Genomic DNA, 17,922 nt, shown 5'->3' with positions numbered 1-17,922 from the left:
CACAGTGGTGCTTAGCTTTAATGTATGCAGCTGCCGTCGTTGCATATGTAGGAATTCATTTCATCCATGTATATTAATCATTGCATAAACTGAAGTGAATATGGTAGAAGGGTTAGAAGAAGGCTAAGAGAATGCTGAAAATATATTTAGTGTGCTTGCCGGTGGTTGTGATTGCATATGGTGTTGTATTTTTGTCATTGTATATAGCTGAGATATATTTAAATTACTTTATTTCTATATTTTATTAGATTTTGACTTGTACATATACAATTATATAAGTATGCTTTATTTGATGCCTGTTTGTTGCTATTTCTGCTACTTATTTAGAATTTACTACCATTTATATATTTTTTCTCTTTGTTTTTATATTATATTGTGATGTGTGAGCTACTGTGTCCCTTGTGCATCAATAAAGTTTGTCCAAGTCCAAGTTACCATCTCAGTGTTGCGGGTTTCCTCCAGGCTACAGTTGCAAGTTGCTGAAAAACCATTAACATTGTTTGATGTTTGAAAATGAAAAATCAAGTAAGCAAAATTTCATGAAAAAAATATTGAGGCTGTGCAGTTTGTTGGTTCTTTTTTTAAATTTTAAACCTACTATGATATGTAAATAAACCAAAAACAGTTATTAGTACCCTGATTATGACATTTGTGAGTATATCATCAAGTAGACTGCAGTGAGTCCACGGTTAGAACGTCCATCCACAAACCCAAAAATTGTTGTTTCTATCACTGCTTGGATGGAGATGCGGAGAGACCCAAGCAGCTGATTGGCAGACACACTGTCATTGCCTTTCCCAGGGCAGCAGTGGCAAGATTAGTATGTGTAGAATGGTTTATTTGACAGGGACCATGTACAGGAGCATTAATCAAAGAAACATTGAAGAGCTGCTTTGTACAGATTATAGCTCCCGGAACCAATTTCCATCTGCAGTCCCTGAGACATACAAAACACAGAATACATCAATAGCATAAGATGTAGTGTACTAGCACAGTGGCGCAGCCGTTAGCTCTCTTGCCTCACAGCGCGAAGGGAACCCTGTCTTTGTGGAGTTTGCATGTTCTCCCTGTGCCTGATTACTTTTTCTCTAGGCGCTCCAGTTTTCCCTAGCCCCAAAAACATGTACAGTGTTCCCCTTTGGGAGCTAGACTCCTGTGAAAAAGAGATTTCAAATCTCTGTGGGAATTTCCTGGTTAAATAAAGAATAATAATACCACCAGAACCAAGTAGGAGGAAATGAATAAAGAGTAAAATAGTCAAATGAGTTTGCTCACCTGGAGACGGGTTAGATTACTACATTATCATTATAACAAACATCCATTTAGAATACAAAGATGCAACAAGGAATAATTGAACTATCCCATGTTCCCTTTCAGGCTGTGGATATCACTTTAGCTCCAGCGAGGATTCAAGTCTATTTGCGCAGCAGCTATAAACACAGATCACACAGTTGCACACATAGCTCCAGGCAGCTTCCCAACACTGTCCTATGTATTCATGCATGGGCTGTTTTTCCCACGCTCTGGTCTGCAGGCTTCTCCCGTACCATCCTCTAGTGACACAAACAGCTCAGCATGGCCCCTCGCCTCTTCCAAATCCCTACATGCATCAGAGGGGGGTCTCCCAGCAGCCCAGCAAGGAGCCAGCCCTCTCCCAACCCAACCCCCTGAGAGTGCGCATCAGTGGGGCTGGCCTGGACCCTGCTAAGTGCCTGCTGCTGTTCAGAGAGACTCCATATGATAATAAATGGATTTCCGACCATGCATTTCTATGTAAATCTAGCTTTATTAAATCGGAGCAGACACGTTTGAGGCGCCAGCACTGAACAGCTGTTGATATTTGGGATGAAGCCATAGCATCATTCCGTAGCATTTTATAAGGCAGGACATGCTCAGTTATTATTTGTGGGGCGTTGGTATCTGAGTTGTGGTTGAATGGGCAAAGTGGTGGGGATAGGAAACAGCCATCTGGAAAGTTGGGTTGTGTGTGTCGGAAAATGTGGGCGCAGTAATTGATAATAAACACATTTCACATTTTTACCTTCACATTGCTTGGATGTGTAATGCATCAAGCTGCAATGTGGCTCAGTGGTACAGCTTATATATACAGTCTATGGTCATTGTGCTTGTCCTGGCAAACAAAGAATTATGGGGCAAAATATAGTTGAAAATGTGTTATCAAAATTTTCATATTGTGAAATAATTAGTAAAATAAACAAGAATCCCTGCCCATTTACAGTCCCCAGGCATTCCCAAAAATTAAGTCTGGTCATTTCAGTTGTTAAATTGTTACTTATTAGTTAGTGCAATATTGGTAATCGTAATGAGTCAATTAAGCATGCACAATTTCTCACTTCCCACACAAAATTTTAAAAAGTATCAACACATAATTCAAAAAACCCTGGAAAAGCTAAATTACTTTGGGACCTTTATCACACTGAGAACTCTGCCAAGCTTTATCTCCATTGTATTTAATAACCCATAATTTTAATACAGAAGTCATGATCTGCAAATCCAATATTGTTCTTTTACTGAAATGCCCTGTAACACTGTTTACACTAATAATTTAATAATCATATTTATTATTTTCTTATTTCATTTTAATAGTTTAAGCACATACCCCCTCTGACACTGAAAGAACACATGACCCTTGCTCCGATTAACCATGACGTCGCCCATCACGCACATCGCTCTTGGGAGGTCTGATGGGTGAGCGGTGGTCAGGGGGGTCACCTATAGTACATAGTGATTATTATCAACATGATCTCTGTGTCTCCGGAGAGCAGGGAGGAAATTGGCACTTTGGATGGAGAAGAAAGAAGGCTGTCAGGGTCATTTAGCCCACAGTGACTGCCTCTTCAGAAGAGTGTGGCAGGGGTCCTGGCTGTTTATGTCATGTGTCAGGGAATGGACAAGCTCCGGTCCAGTGTAGGGTCATGACCGCATCAACCTTCAGCTTATAGTGCAGGAAAGACCCACGGCCGTCAAACCGTCCATCCACTCACTCTGAATGTGGACTTTCTAAAGTGAAACAATTGGACTGATTTCTTATGTATGTTGCAATTGATTGGCCAAGATATTAAGAAAAGTGCTGTACACCATGGTATATGGTGTATTAGTGTTTGGCATTAGATCGTTGTGGAATTGCAGTGTTGCAGTTTGACTCAACTACCGACGTACACACAACACAAATACTTGCATGGAGCTCAACAGTGAGTGGGCACATCTGGATCTAAATATAATAAAATATTACATATTTCCCCATAGACTTTTAATGTTTGATAGTGTGACTGGGGTTAATTATAGTGTTAAGTTATGTACACACGTTTGAAATGTTTGATTCGGGTTTACTATAACTGCACTACCACTACCCCTACCCCATCAGTTATCCTTCATCATGCCCTTTATGTTTTACAGCGGCCCTGTACGTGGTATTTTTCCCTCGCTTGGGATCCAGAATATACTTCTTCAGTACTTTACAAAGATGTGAGTGTTTCAAATGGGCGTGATTGACAGGTTTGACATATTAGGAAAAAATATCACAGGGGACTGAAAAACATCATGTAGTTCTAGAGAATCAATGATCCAAGCACTAAAATCTTGTTAATCTGAGGTGAGAAAAAATAGCTATACTTGTAAATTTAAAGATTGCATGATGATGTTTGACCAGGCTTGAGATGCGAAGGCAGGGCATGCGGACCAAACTGACATCCATCTGTATGGAAAACACAAAAGAGAAATCCAAGAAGAATTATCCAAAGTTCCTACATAAGAAGATTAGATTTCATAAAGTCTGACAAGTTTTCAACTCCACATAGTGTAAAAAGTTGTAAGACTAAATCTATGAGGTGGGAGACTATGACCCTGGCTTCAGTGCCATGGGCTTGTTTCTTCAGGGCAGGTCCAGCACAGGCACAGACAGTATGTAAACACTAATGTTTGTCCAGCAGACACTCACCATCAGCCCAGCGAGCAGAGAGGTCACCCCTTGTCTGAAGAGAACATATAACAACTCTTGTCCAATATGGCTTCCAGCATCATCAACAGACCTGAATAGCAATTAAATTTTTACTATGAATAAACTGGAATATGTGTGAGGTAGGAGAAAGGATTGGCAATGTAAAGTTAAGTGGAAGGTTACTAAATGCTGCAAAACTAAAAATATACAATTCTAAACAAATACACAATTGTTTTACGGCTAGTGCTACAAATAAAAATAAACATATTATTAAAGGTCCTATATTATGCAAAACTGACATGTTATTACCTTCTGAAAACAGACCTGGAATTCTGTTTTGTTTCATTCACACATTTGAGCAAGCCTTTATTTCTAGTCTGTCCACACCTCCAATGCTCAAAATGCTGTGTTTCACCTTGTTTCAATTTAACAGCTAACCTTTACCTTTAGTTCAGTAGAGTTTAACAATTTAAGGGCTGAAATTATCCAAATGACTCTAGAGAAGATGTGTGGAGTTTAAGAGGCTATTATATTATATTTTAGTTATTTTATTTTTGTCTTTGTCATTTGTTCTATAGTACCTGGCTATACGTATTGTCAAATTCCTCATCCCCTTATGTTACTACCAGAGGTGAGGACTTGCAAGTTGTGACTTGGACTCGAGTCAGACTTGAGACTTGATGGACTAAGACTTGACTTGGACTTGAAGCTCAATGACTCTGGACTTGACTCGGACTTGAGCCCTGTGACTTGAGATGACTTGATGCTTCTCCTAAAAATATATTTGTTTTTATAAAATACTTTTCTCTTCACAGTTGATAAATGCGGAGCTGAATTTTAAAGGAACACATTGAAACATGTCCCTCCCACTTCTCTGTTTGTTACTATGGCAACAGTAACTGAAGTCCTATGATGTGGAATCCTCAAATGTACTACAGTAATATACAGTACAATACAGTACAATACAGTAAAACAAAGGGAACTACAGAGAACTACACGACAAAATAACATATGGAGTATTTTTAAATCTTAATTCTTTCTGTTCTGGCCTTAATAATTCACACTCTTGTCAAGACATTTAAAAAGGAAAAATTTGTTCTTCTACTTATATAAATACTCATATATAAGTATACCATACGTTTTTAAGTACAATTTAGTTTAAAATTCATATAAATAGCAAAAATCTAAGCTATATTTCGTACTTTTTTGGTTTAAAGACTTGAAATTACTTGAAACTCAAAGCCCATCGGCTTTGAGTTTCACTTGGACTTGACTTGGACTTATGAGCGAGTGTCTCGAGATTCGAATGGGACTTTCCTGTCTTTGACCTCAAGTCCGAGTCAAGTCCCAAGTCAAAGACTTGAGACTTACTTGAGACTTGCAAAACAACGACTTGGTCCCACCTCTGGTTACTACCATAGACTAAATGGACATAGCTAACCCGCTTGGAGCCGTGTTCCAAATAGGAAGTAAGTATGGGTGCACTTCCGGCTTCATAAATACCAGCTCCAAAACACTTTGTATTGAAAAAACGTTGCTGCTCTTTCTGTAACTGCAGCAGGCTCCTCATTTTGGCCTCAAAACATTCGGATTAACCCACTCTCCATGATCCTGGTGTTTTTATTCATCTATTTTGTCCCTAAATCAATTCCTATTCTGAATATGGAACTCTGCTCCAATTAAGCCCCTATAACTGCTACCCTTGTCAGCTTCATTTGACTTGCCCTAAACGCTATGGCTGACGTCACATTCTCTATACATTCTCTCTATGGTTACTAATATTTTTTTCATTACATTGTTTTTCTTAGCATAAGTCATAGGCCATGTAGAAGATAGACCTCCACTTACTTGAACGAGTGCTCTGGAATATTAATTTGCAGCATGTCCTCCACTTAGCAACCCTTCCCAGCAAGGTGCCGGTAGGAGTAATTATCATTCACTTCTAATTACATCTTATTTAGACGTTCCACATTGCTCCAAGTGTGCTGCTGTCACTCATACAAATGGGATTAGCATAAAAGAAAGGGCCATGGCTTGTTTACTAGCGCCCAGAGGTGAGACGAGGCCGCCACTTGAAAGGCTCTTGGTTGATCGCGTAACCATGTCTGTTGGTGGTGGTGCAGTAGTTTCTTGCCTACAGAGTCACACCACATGTAAAATATGTGGTTGCATGCTTTTTAACCCGCACGGGGACTAAGCAGTGGCATTTGAATATGTTAAAGCCGAGTGCACTTCAAGGAACCTCGAGGAATAAATCGCACTTCATTAATTTACATACAACACTGTGCAGATACTGGAGGCAAGGGGATTGAAGTGTCTTGCTCGAGGACACAGTGTCAGCATGCAATATTTAAAAAAAATTAAATAAATTACTTACGGGTTTGTGGATGATACCTTGACTACTATAGGTTGATTGCTGGTTCTGCCTTTTATCAAGAAGGTTGTGAGTTAAATTATTGGGCTTGAGTTACAGTGGTATTAGTGTACAAAACTTTTAATTCAAATTTTTGCAATTCATTCAGCATGTAATTTCCAACCTAAATAAAAAGAGAAACATTTAAAATACTAGAAAAGAATAGAACTATTCAGTCGAGCCACTTATGGAGTACTGAAGAGCATGTCAGTGAATAAAATACATGCTATGTTACTTTTTGGTGGAGAGTCTTCCTGCTTGGTGACTCATGGAATGGTCCACATTATGGCATTAAACTTATCTAGCACCATGGTAACAAGCAGATGACACCACTAGACGAAGTCACTAGCCAGATCTGTGGGACATGCTCACAGTAATAATGCTTGAATTTAAAGGTGTATATATAGCAGGAAAAAAAAACTGAATGAAAACTGAATTGAATGAATGCATGGTAGGCATTATAGGCAATGCAATAAGATCATGAAGACAAGCAGAAACTGTACACTGCTTACAAAAAAGTCCGTAGTTTTATATCTTGACTACTGTAATCTCTCTATATATAATATAGTTCTTAGTTTTAATAAATTGAGCATATTTCTGTGGCCTTAAAATGCACACACTATAGCATCCAACAGTGCACTTTTAGCAGAAATGTGGCATACCCAGTTCTATAGACACTAGTGACAGCGTTGCTTCCTTGCTCTTTCAGCCAGAACGACTTGTATCTCTGCATTGACTCCTGTTCAAACTTGTGCACAGTCACCAGCTGTTGCCTCTTGCCTCTCTGCTCTCCCCGAGACCAAAGTTTTCCACCGAATCTGTCCGAAACTTCTAAGACCCATAACCCGCATTGACAGCCTGTCTGTTACTTATGCAACCGAGCATCCTCCTCTAATGCAGCGGGCCTATTCTAAAGCTTCTCCCACTAAAAAGGGAATCGGCAGAGTAAACAAAGCCTGCAGAGTGTCAGGCTGTAATACCAGGTTAGATCTGAGGCCAGGGCTGGCAGCTATGGGAGCTGTGGTCGGCTATTGATGGGGTTCTGTTAGAAGAATGCCTCTCGAACAACCAGGCAAATACACAGATTATAAGTTGTGAATACCACATTGGATATGTAAGAGGTCATATGTGTGCTTGTGTATCTTTTTTTCATTCTTGGTCACCAAGTCAGGAAGGAAATGGGAGGGGGGGTCATACAAGTAAATTCCAAGTATCCAGGATGCAAAAGAGATTACAATTTGCAATCTATTTAGATGTACAGCAGTTACAGTCAACACATTAGTATGATGACTCCTGACATTTCTGAAAGTTATTTTAAGTTTCTACAAAGGAAACTTTGTTTTTAATGAAATGCTTTTGAAAAACTTCTAAATTAAAACATGATTTTTTTAAAATTAGTGTAATAAATACAAGACAGGTAGTACATTAACAGTATATACTTTATGTGAAGTACATCAAATATTCAGTTAGTCAGAATTAGTCCATATTTTTTGGTGTATACAATTCGGACACACCTTACGTAATGGCCATTTCAAAGTTTAATATAATTACTTCAATTATGCTGAGTAACATTTACAAAGCAGTTAAGCTACGCTGTAAACATAACTTATTATTTATGCATTTATTGATCATTTAAAGTTACAATAATGATTAAATTGCTTGTGCAAACAAAACAAAACTCTTGTAAGTTTTAAAAAATCCATTTTTGTTTGTAGTTAAAATACTGGCTTTTATCATTAATCATTATTATTATTAATTATAGCTCTTCTATTTCAGGACATGTAAAAATGAATGCTTAACGCTGCATAATACATCATACTGGGGCACAAAGTTTTATTGAACAATTGATTTTAAGTTATGCAAGAAATTAAACTGATTAGTCTGCCCCACCCTGTATCAATCTCTTGCCCCATCCATTGGATAGTGAAAATTGTGCAAAGTGTCCAGTGGAAGGGACAGAGACAGAGAGAAGCAGATATACAACAAAAATAACCAGTACAACACTTTTAACAATTTAACTTGATCAGTAAAATAATAGACAGTGTTTCTACTAAATAACCGGCACACGAGCTTAAAATGTTATCGCATATTACCATATCATCAGTGCATCATTATTTTAATACTGTTCAATGCTGTTATTTACTTTTGTTTGTTCATACAACAGGTCAAACTTTGCCTAACCTGATATATGCCCTGAGGTAATATTCAAGTAAATTTGAGAAACTAAGCATTGAACACGAGTTTATTGTAAAAGTTTTTGTGATTTAATAATATAATATATATATATATATATATATTTGTTTTTTTAATGATCAATAAAATCCTCTTCTTTTTGTTTTTTCGCAAAGTGGAAGCAACATTGTGCATAGTGACTAGACACTTGCTTTTAGCTCTTCAAGTATTTCGTTACCACTGCTCCAGGCTATCACACTTGGTCTTATAGAATGGAGCTGATTTTCCAGTTGAGCCAGATACTTCTCTAAAGTGTAGCCTTTCCTTGGCATTACTACATCTTGCTCTCTTAAACAGGCCGTAGGGCAAAGGTCATTCCCTCCATCTCCTACATAGAAAACCTTCTTGTATTCCACGCCGCGCTCCGACTGTTGCGACAGATAAACCGATAGCACTTCTTTCTTGCAAATATTAACAGGGCATCTGGTGCAGCTGTGAGTGTGGTGGCCTCGTACCTCCATGTAGCCTTGTTCGTTTATGTGAGCCGGGTTTGTAAAGACTTGATCTACGGCCGACTGGAGTCTGGAGCCATGTAGAATCCACTCGATGAACAATGTGTTGGAATCAGAGATCACGATGCAATCGATGGAGTTCTTATGCAAAGAGATGTAGGTCAGTAACTCTTTCATTCCATCAGTGAAAGGGATGGTCTCCAATTCACTGCGGATCTGGTCAGGAGTCACGTTCTGCTCTCCTGGACAAAGAAGAAAAAGCCTACTGGAGTAGTGCACTAATTTGACTCAAACAAACAACAGACTCTGTTCTGCAATTGCTCCTCTGAGATAGATATTATACTGTACATTTGTCAGGGTTTATAAAGATGCACTTTAACTTTTTGGGGGAAGGAATTGCCACCAGCTTTTGGAGAATTCATTGCCTTGCTTAGATGCTACATAGAGTTAAAATTAGCCAGGATAAGCAAGAGATGACGCCATGCCTAGTTTCAGGGGAAATCTGTCGAGAGGCAACGCCACACACATAAAGAAACTCTGTTTTTAAATATATAAGGTATTTGTGAACAAAAACACTTTGAATAAATGGCAAATGCACTAATTGAATAAATGCATTTTAGATCATGTAAGAAGAAATAAGAAAGATGATACTGAATCTGATCTGTCATCTGATCTGTGTGACAATATGCTATTTTGGTGATATTTTCATATCATAGGCTTTGTGAGAGTGATAGGCAGATTAAACAAATCAGTGTGTAAAGCAATAGCATAAATCATTTAAAAATAATGTAATTGTCAATTCAGGTCCACCCTTCCTTTAATTAAAATGATTTAAGGAAAAAATTAGCAGAATGAGGTCAGTGAAGGACAAATGTTACTCCACCTATATTCATAAGTAGGAAACATTACAATGTGTAACTTTTTATAATTTGAAAAATGCAGTAAGAAAAGACATGTTAAAGAGCGATGAAAGTTTACCACTGGGCTGAGAGATAAGCACGGGATAGATAACATAGCATAACATCAGCTCAAAATGCTAAAAGTTTGTTCAATATAGAGATAACAAAATGACAAGCCAAAATTGAATGTCCCCTTTGGCAGCGCAAAGGTTGGGAGCATCAGAGTATTAAGATAAAAAAAACTGCCTAAAACTCCTGAATTCCTAAAACTTTATTATGGTGCTCAATTTAAAATCTTATACAGCTATTTTGATATGCGTCAACCAGAAGTCTGAAACACATAGATAATAATAATCTCAGTATGCAGGCTTTGTATGTGTTGATATGGCAATACCAACAATTTTGACAAGCAATAGAGATATAATAAAAGGAGAAAGCAAACTCTTACCTATATACTTCAGCACATTTCCCATGTATTCAGTCCAGTGTCCTTTTCTATACGAGTTCTTCACTGAGTCAGGGAGGGTCCCACCAGGAAGACATCTACCGTAGTTAAAAAATAAAATAAAATAAACTGCATTCAATTAAATATAAATCAGAAATTAAGCAAATATTATTAAGAATTGCCCTTTACCTTATCACCCAAGTGTCACTGTTGTCATCCACAACTGTGTGGTCAAAATCAAACACCATGAGGGTCTTCATCTGTCACATAGAAAAAAGAAAAGAAGACAACATTTAAGTTAATTATTTTATGCATGATTTTGATACATTTTTTGGCATAATTCAATCACAAAAATATGTGTGTTACATGGACAAAGCTGTAACTTTACCAAGGTAATTTTGTGTACCTAATGTCTAACAAGAAATTATACTGGATCAACATTGCAGTTTCTGTTGGATATTCATTTCAAGCACAGTGAATTGCCCATGCAGTTTAACAGAACTCTGCACAAGATGATTCTAACATATCTGTCAAGTTTGTTTTCCAGTGACTACAAGCTTTTTAGACTTATGCTAGGCTGACTAACCAGACAGAATCACACAGTGTACTTTAATTTGTACAAATGTAAAAACAGAGGATAGAGTTACTATAGGTAACTATTGCTGTCATGTCAACAATTATACACTTCATGGAGTTTTAAAAAGCTTGGTTGCATTTGAGCTTTTACTAACAATTTGCCACGTGTACGTAATCTAGTATTAGTGGAGCATTCATTTTAATTACAGTTTCATTTTGGATCCTGCTTGCAGTTTCACTCTTAGCAGTACTTAGGTTCACAGACGCATCAAAATCACTCATACATCACATCTGAACAGTTTCATTATACACTTATGAAGAAGAGCATTGACAGCGATCACAAATGATTGTTTTAAAACCCAAATCCAAATAATTCATTCAGATCCACTCACCCTTGTCCTGTTCACAGTGCACACTGGTTTGTGCCGGCTCTTCTTCTACGGAGCTAATATGCGATAGTAACTGCTTGAGCTCACTACTCCCACCTGCTGGCGAGAACAAGTTCTGCACGATTTAAAATAGAAATGCAAAAAAATGAAGTAATAATAAAAAATGCGAGAAATATATCCAAACAAATAATGCAACATAATTAGCATTCTGTTTTATTATGTATTTTGTATTCAGTTTTGATTTTGTGTTAAAAATCATTTACCTACAAGATATATAGATAGAACAATGTTTACATGACTGGCACTCGGATACATTTACAATTATCAATAATCAACAATCGACAATCATTTCATCATTTTTGAGAATTTGTTCCAGAAAATGGTGATGATGAATCTTAATTAGTTTTTTTTTTTAATTTTATTTTATCTTATTTTGACTTGTACAGATAGATTTATATAGTGATGCCTTATTTGACACCAGTCTCTTTGCTATCTTTTTGCTACTTATTTAGAATTTATTATTACCATTTATGTTTTACTCTTTGTTATTATAATATAGTGTGATGAGAGAGCTACTGTGTCCAAATAATTTCCCTTGTGCATTATTAAAATTTGTTTAAATCTAAGTCTAAGTGTAAAAAAAAAAAAAAAAAAAAAAAAAAAAAATCATTAAAAAAGAAAAAAAAAAAATCATAAATAAAACTGCACTTGCTTGCATGCAGAAGTTTCTTGAGTTACACACATTCTACCACTAGACTTTTTTTTTATTTAACACACGCAGTACAGTGTTATTATATTTTATACCGTGTTTGGTTTTCAAATGGAGCTTGACAGAAGTACATACATTTTACCACTGGATGGCGACGTGACGGCTCCGACACGCGTCCAAAGAAGAAAAGCTCCTTGTTCACTTCCTGGTTCCCTTTTGTCAACAATCTGCCAGCGTCACATTTTGTTTTTTCTTTGTCAAACCTTACCGATCTAGTGACAAAAAAGTAATCAGACATGTTTAACAACTTAGGGTCGTGGCTGGGCTTTGAGAGCCCGAGTCCAAAGGCTGCAGATGTGAAAGAAAACGAAAATGAACAAAAAGAAAAGGTTGTTGAGGCACAAAACGAGGTAAACAAACAGCTACCTGTCGAGGATGGCGAGAACCAGAGCCAAGAAGACAGCTCGGATCAGACCAAAGGACTGGGAGGTGAGGGAGACGTTTTTGTCCCCGATCTGTCAATCTAGATGTCAATGATAGGGCAGCTAATGATTGTGCAATGGCGCTACGGTAATACACGGATTAGCAGCTCTGACTGGGAATATTACTCGACAATACTGTTGCAAAATTACACAGAAGATGATGCATTTCGTAAGGTGATACGACAGTTCAGATTTATGTAGAGACACTCCCAGTTTTGTGTTTGTTATCCCATGTCATAAAACATATTGTACTTACTATCATAACTCTAAAATGGGTCAGAATAAGGGTGACCAGTTGTCTCTCTTTTGGTTGTCTTGCCCCTGTCCCTCGTCTCACTTATTTAGATAATTGTCCACCTTTACATTAGTGCAACAGAAATTATAAAAAAGTGAGATTTACCTAGAATACATGATAGACTTTCTTGTTAAGTCTAAATGGCCTCTTAAAGTAAAAGACGAAAGAACTCCAGAAGTTTTACCTTTACTCAAGTAATATTATATTAGTGTTGGTATAGGAAATTTTGATGCAAAAAATGTTGATTCAAAGAAATAAATAGCACATTTTCTGTTGCAATTATAATTTCATTTGTGATTAAATCAACTTCGATTAAGACTGACTTTTTCAATACCAAGATATTTTGTTGTTTATCATGGAGCTTCTATACCTAAATTATAATTTATCAGTTTTTGACAACTGCATCTACTTCAATTGCAAATTTTGATTGGATTGCAATATATTGCGCAGCTCTATTTTCTGTACTATATAGCAGAGTGCCGTGTAGTTAATCCCTGAGGTTAATAATATTTACGGACTTAATTATAACATGCAAAATAAATATTTATATTACAGGGTGTGTTGTAATTTTATTTACAGATTTTATCTTCAGTTTTGCCTCCACTGCCACCAAAAAGATTTCAGAGTCTGTTGTGGAAACGGCTAACACTATCAAGAAAAGTGTGGAGGAGGGTAAAATCATAGATAAGGTATGTTGCTTCCCCAACCTTTTTCACAGCACTTCAAAGTTCTATGTTATGCTCTTATTATTACATATTTGCACTGTGCATTTATAGACTTTCTTAGGAGACTTCCAGAAGGAGCAAGAAAAGTTTGTCCAAGAAAAGAAGGCAAAACGTTCAGGTAAAGCAAGACAAACTTGTTGGAAGGACATGGTAAATTTTTTCATACACTCTAAAAAGAACTCTTTCTACATATTTCACAGCAGCAAACACATGCCAGACATAACAATGACTCACACGAGTATGTTCCTCAAACTGTAGACTATCTGATTTTTTTTTTACATTGCACACCAAAAATCTGTTCTGGAGTTTTCAAAGACAAAAATTTAAGAGAAAATGTTAACAACTGAGTTAACAAGTAATGATCAATAATTTGTTGTACATTGTCTTCAAAACAGTTCCTCTAGATCTGTTTTATTGCCATTGTCACTGAAAATTCACAAACTAGGCACTTGCTTCAGCATTATGACTTATGATGCAACATTAAACAAAGAATAATAATATAAACAATGATAAAATTAAAATATAAAAACAAGGTGATGTATTATAAAAATAGACTTTGATATGCAACACAAAATATAGAATATGGGCAGAACAACAGTGCTGAAACAAATGCAAGTAGGTTAATTACAGTGGTTTAAAGTGACAGTAACTGGTGTTATAATGTGAGGATTTTCTGACACATGGGTGTTTTTGATGATCAGATTGATTGATGATGATGTTAACACACACCATGATTTTGGCCATGTACTAGCAGATGCGGCCATGGTCACTCTATTGAGCAGTTGCACACTGTATCTTATGTCCAGAAGCAGCAGTTCCTCCCTGGGTCGGTTACAATGAAGAGGAGACCATCCAGCAGCAGATTTTGGCTCTGTCAGCTGTAAGTGCATTGGACACAGGGATTATCTGTGACGATCCAGTAATGACTTCTATTATGTGAAGTACCTTGTGTATTCTCTGGTACTATAGGATAAAAGGAACTTCCTGCGTGACCCCCCTGCTGGGGTTCAGTTCCACTTTGACATGGATCAGATGTACCCTCTGGCTGCGGTCATGTTAGAAGAGGACCAGCTTCTGAACCACATGCGTTTTGATCTCGTGCCCAAACAGTGAGTCATCTCTGAGCAGAAATGTGCACTTACATATTCAAATCTTTTAAACATGAAATTATGTTTCAACAGCGTGAAGGAGGATGTCTTCTGGAGGAATTACTTTTACCGAGTGTCTCTCATTAAACAGTCGGCTCAGCTCACAGCTCTGGCAGCTCAACAACAACAGCAGCAGGATGGAGAGGAGCGAAGGGCCAGTGTTTCACCTGAAGATGTTATTCTCACAGGTAGCAGCTCATTATGCATATTTCATATTCTTTTAAGCTTGTTGCAACAAATGTTGATATTCAAGTCTGTCTGGTACTTTGAATGTGGGGTACTATATTCCACCTTTATATTAAGGTACATTATGTAACTTTTCTAATGGACGGGCCCAACACCTAATTGTCTCCACTGAGGTGTCTACTACGGTAGAACATTACTGCTGTTGTTCTTCTATCCTTTGTAGAACATTCAAGGCAAAGCAGTAACATTTCCATGGAAGCAGGTGACAGACCTCCTTTTTAGAAGAGTTACTTAATTAACCTTTAAAGCTGATTAAAGCTGTATTACTGTGTTTATAGATATACATTTGTAGTTAAAGCAACCACGGCTAACCTCTTTGTCTTGTGTTAGTCCGGGTCCAGATGATTTTCTGTTAGTCATTTACTGTAATGTTAGGACCTAGTACCTGATGTCAGTTACATGTCTGAGCATTTCCTCAACACAGTGCTATTTTACTTCACAGACAACGTCAGGCCAAAAACTCCACCTGTTTCAATTATTGATGCTAAAAAGGTATGTTTTGAAATTTTATTATAAAACTTGAACAGTAGAACATGTTATAGCTAATATCAAAATATTCTTATTACTAGCCACAACACGAAGAAGAGGAGATTTCCACAAGCCCGGGTGTGTCAGAGTTTGTCAGTGATGCTTTCGACTCTGCTGCCATTAACCACGAGGATTTGAGGAAAGGGATGGAGCAGCTTGTGCTTGACAAGAAGGATGACACGCCCTCACCTGATGGTCAGTAGTTATATCTTATCCTTTGTTCGTTGGAAAATGTATGTTATGTTGTTCTACCCTCATAAAAACATACCATAACTTGTGATTTATTTAATTTGACACATATTTGGTTTTGCTCCCTCTCCAAGTACTCCTGCCACAGAGCAAATTGTAATCTGTGAAGCATATCCATGATTTTAAAGTTCCTACTCTTTCACCAGATTTGTTATTATTATTTACAACTGCTGCAAATTATTTTATAGCCTCAAAATAGTATTTGAGCTTCCCAAACTATAATTTGTTGTAACTGTAGATAAAATTATATACTAGTACTTGATCTGTAAAACCACATCAGGATCAGGATTTTGCCTTTATCATAAATGCACATTCTCTATTAAGTGAAGAAATAATGGAAACCACATTTGTAAATGCCTTCAAATAGGGCTGTGTTATCACTCACATGTATCTTAAGTGGCCATAATTTGCCAACCCCCCTTAATTAATCTTTTTTTTAAATATATATATATATTTTGTGATTAATCCCAGTTATTCCATTATAAATGAAAATATTTTCCACTTCACATTTGCCTCCAGGACTTCTATTTTGGAAAGTTTTTAAGGGAACATCTGCCAAAGGCTTAGATGTCCTAAATCTTTTTAATAGCCTGAATAATGCATAATATTGGACCTTAAAAGTTTTATATACTCTGTGTATTATTTTTTTCTTCAATTTATTGAATGCTATACTCTCCTTTTGAATGTGTTTAGATGACTCTGCAGACTGGGAGAAGGAACTGCAACAAGAACTCCAGGAATATGAGGTCGTAACCGAGTCGGACAACAAGGATGACCAGTGGGACCAAGAGATCGAGAAGATGCTCCAAGCGGATGACTGAATATAATATAAAAGATGCCATAACTCTGTGACCAACCTAAATGTTGAATGAAGTGACCACAGATGCACACAAGGGGGTGCTGTCTTGCACATTCTTTACTAGGTGTAGGTAACGGTGTCAAAAAATGAGATTGTTGCTGGATTTAGTGTTCATACCAGTGTATACCAGGGTATAAATGAAGTGTTTATTCATTACTATACTTCAGTAACTTTTACCAGCCTAGCCCTAACCATACAGACTAGCAAGTGAATTTTGTTAAAATGTATTTCCAAGCAAATCAATTTTCCAGACCAATACCATTTTAGGTTCAAATGAACTGAGTCTGCTAGAGGTGGGCAGATTATTGAAAAATACTGGATACAGTGAATGAATGAAAGATATGTATCATTTAGAATAGAAAAAAATTCAAAAAATGTCAAATCTTCAGAAATTTAAAATGGAAAAAAATGTGTGTTGTAAACAAAATTACAACATTACAAGAGTATAATACAAAAAACTCTATATTGGCATATTTTATTTTTATCAGGATACACCAAAAATATTCCAATATTTCTGCTTATAATTTATTTGTTTTCCAATACAATATTATTTTATTGGTTGCATACATTTATTAGGATTAAGCATTTTGTTTCAGCTGATAGAATATTAAAATTAAAATGCTAATGTCTGTTGGGGATAAAATAATTTGGATGGTTAGGCTAATGTCCTTGTTCATTTGTACATTTTCTGAACTGGTGAGGAGAGGCCACCAGATGGCGCATCAGCACAAGGTTTCTTTGACTATACTGAAAAATGCCATAATTTTTTTCTGATCTGCTTTCTGTGCTTTCTGGTGGGCTGTACATTAAGGTCCAGTTATAGTAATGTAGAGTATATTGTAAAATTAAATGTATATAAATACATATTGATTCTAACAACACTATTGTTTATTACATTTCATATTTTATTTCCTCTATGATATCTTTGTATTATGTTTTCCTTTCCCATCTGCATTTCCTTCATCTCTGCATCTTGGATACTGTAGACATTCTTTTGACCTTTAATACATATTTATATCACAATAAACTATGCCTTCTAATAACCAATGCTTCTCTTACATCACTTTCTTAATTTAGCATTCTTTATATATCCAGGAATGTCCCACTGAGATTGAGTCTCATTTTCAGGGGAGTCTTTGACCCTCACTTTGGTGCAATAACAAGTAATGGGTTTAACACAATTTATATCTACACACAGCTAAGGATAACTATATACATTTAAAATATATTGGATATAATAATAATAATGATAATAATAATAATAATAATAACAATTATTATTATTATTATTATTATGCATTGGTCTTATATAGCCCT

The 17,922-nt window shown here is 36.5% G+C and overlaps 2 protein-coding genes across 5 annotated transcripts; one reads left to right on the top strand and one right to left on the bottom strand.

Moving 5' to 3' along the window:
- Positions 1 to 3,255: 3,255 nt before the first annotated feature.
- Positions 3,256 to 12,372, bottom strand: phospho2 (phosphatase, orphan 2). Of its 4 annotated transcripts, XM_055154723.1 has the most exons (6): positions 12,209 to 12,336; positions 11,368 to 11,463; positions 10,589 to 10,659; positions 10,403 to 10,497; positions 9,059 to 9,297; positions 3,256 to 3,715 (listed from the first exon to the last, which is right to left on the bottom strand). In XM_055154723.1, exons 3-6 carry the CDS (start codon positions 10,657 to 10,659, stop codon positions 3,593 to 3,595), a joined length of 528 nt encoding a protein of 175 aa, XP_055010698.1. In that variant the 5' UTR covers positions 11,368 to 11,463; positions 12,209 to 12,336; the 3' UTR covers positions 3,256 to 3,592. The 4 variants fall into 4 exon arrangements, with proteins under 4 accessions (XP_055010698.1, XP_055010697.1, XP_055010696.1 ...); XM_055154722.1 differs by lacking the exon at positions 3,256 to 3,715 and having other exon boundaries at positions 7,793 to 9,297; positions 11,368 to 11,479; positions 12,209 to 12,372; XM_055154721.1 differs by lacking the exon at positions 3,256 to 3,715 and having other exon boundaries at positions 7,793 to 9,297.
- Positions 12,370 to 17,486, top strand: syap1 (synapse associated protein 1). Its single transcript, XM_020919201.2, has 9 exons — positions 12,370 to 12,562; positions 13,430 to 13,539; positions 13,627 to 13,693; positions 14,382 to 14,455; positions 14,545 to 14,684; positions 14,757 to 14,911; positions 15,412 to 15,461; positions 15,539 to 15,692; positions 16,440 to 17,486. The coding sequence occupies exons 1-9, from the start codon at positions 12,370 to 12,372 to the stop codon at positions 16,565 to 16,567; spliced, it is 1,071 nt and encodes a 356-aa protein (XP_020774860.1). The 3' UTR covers positions 16,568 to 17,486.
- Positions 17,487 to 17,922: the final 436 nt, after the last annotated feature.

This window comes from Boleophthalmus pectinirostris, unplaced genomic scaffold (assembly GCF_026225935.1).
Source record: "Boleophthalmus pectinirostris isolate CB_2022bp ecotype Guang Dong unplaced genomic scaffold, ASM2622593v1 HiC_scaffold_19, whole genome shotgun sequence".
Classification (NCBI taxonomy): Eukaryota; Metazoa; Chordata; class Actinopteri; order Gobiiformes; family Gobiidae; genus Boleophthalmus; species Boleophthalmus pectinirostris.
This window is presented reverse-complemented; position numbering and strand designations above follow the sequence as displayed.

Coding starts and splice junctions, on each gene's coding strand:
- phospho2 (XM_055154722.1), bottom strand. CDS start 10,659: ATGAAGACCCTCATGGTGTTTGATTTTGACCACACAGTTGTGGATGAC. Junction 10,498..10,588: donor AGTGACACTTGGGTGATAAG/GTAAAGGGCAAT, acceptor TAACTACGGTAG/ATGTCTTCCTGGTGGGACCC. Junction 9,298..10,402: donor AAATGTGCTGAAGTATATAG/GTAAGAGTTTGC, acceptor TTCTTTGTCCAG/GAGAGCAGAACGTGACTCCT.
- syap1 (XM_020919201.2), top strand. CDS start 12,370: ATGTTTAACAACTTAGGGTCGTGGCTGGGCTTTGAGAGCCCGAGTCCA. Junction 13,540..13,626: donor AGGGTAAAATCATAGATAAG/GTATGTTGCTTC, acceptor GTGCATTTATAG/ACTTTCTTAGGAGACTTCCA. Junction 14,456..14,544: donor AGATTTTGGCTCTGTCAGCT/GTAAGTGCATTG, acceptor CTGGTACTATAG/GATAAAAGGAACTTCCTGCG.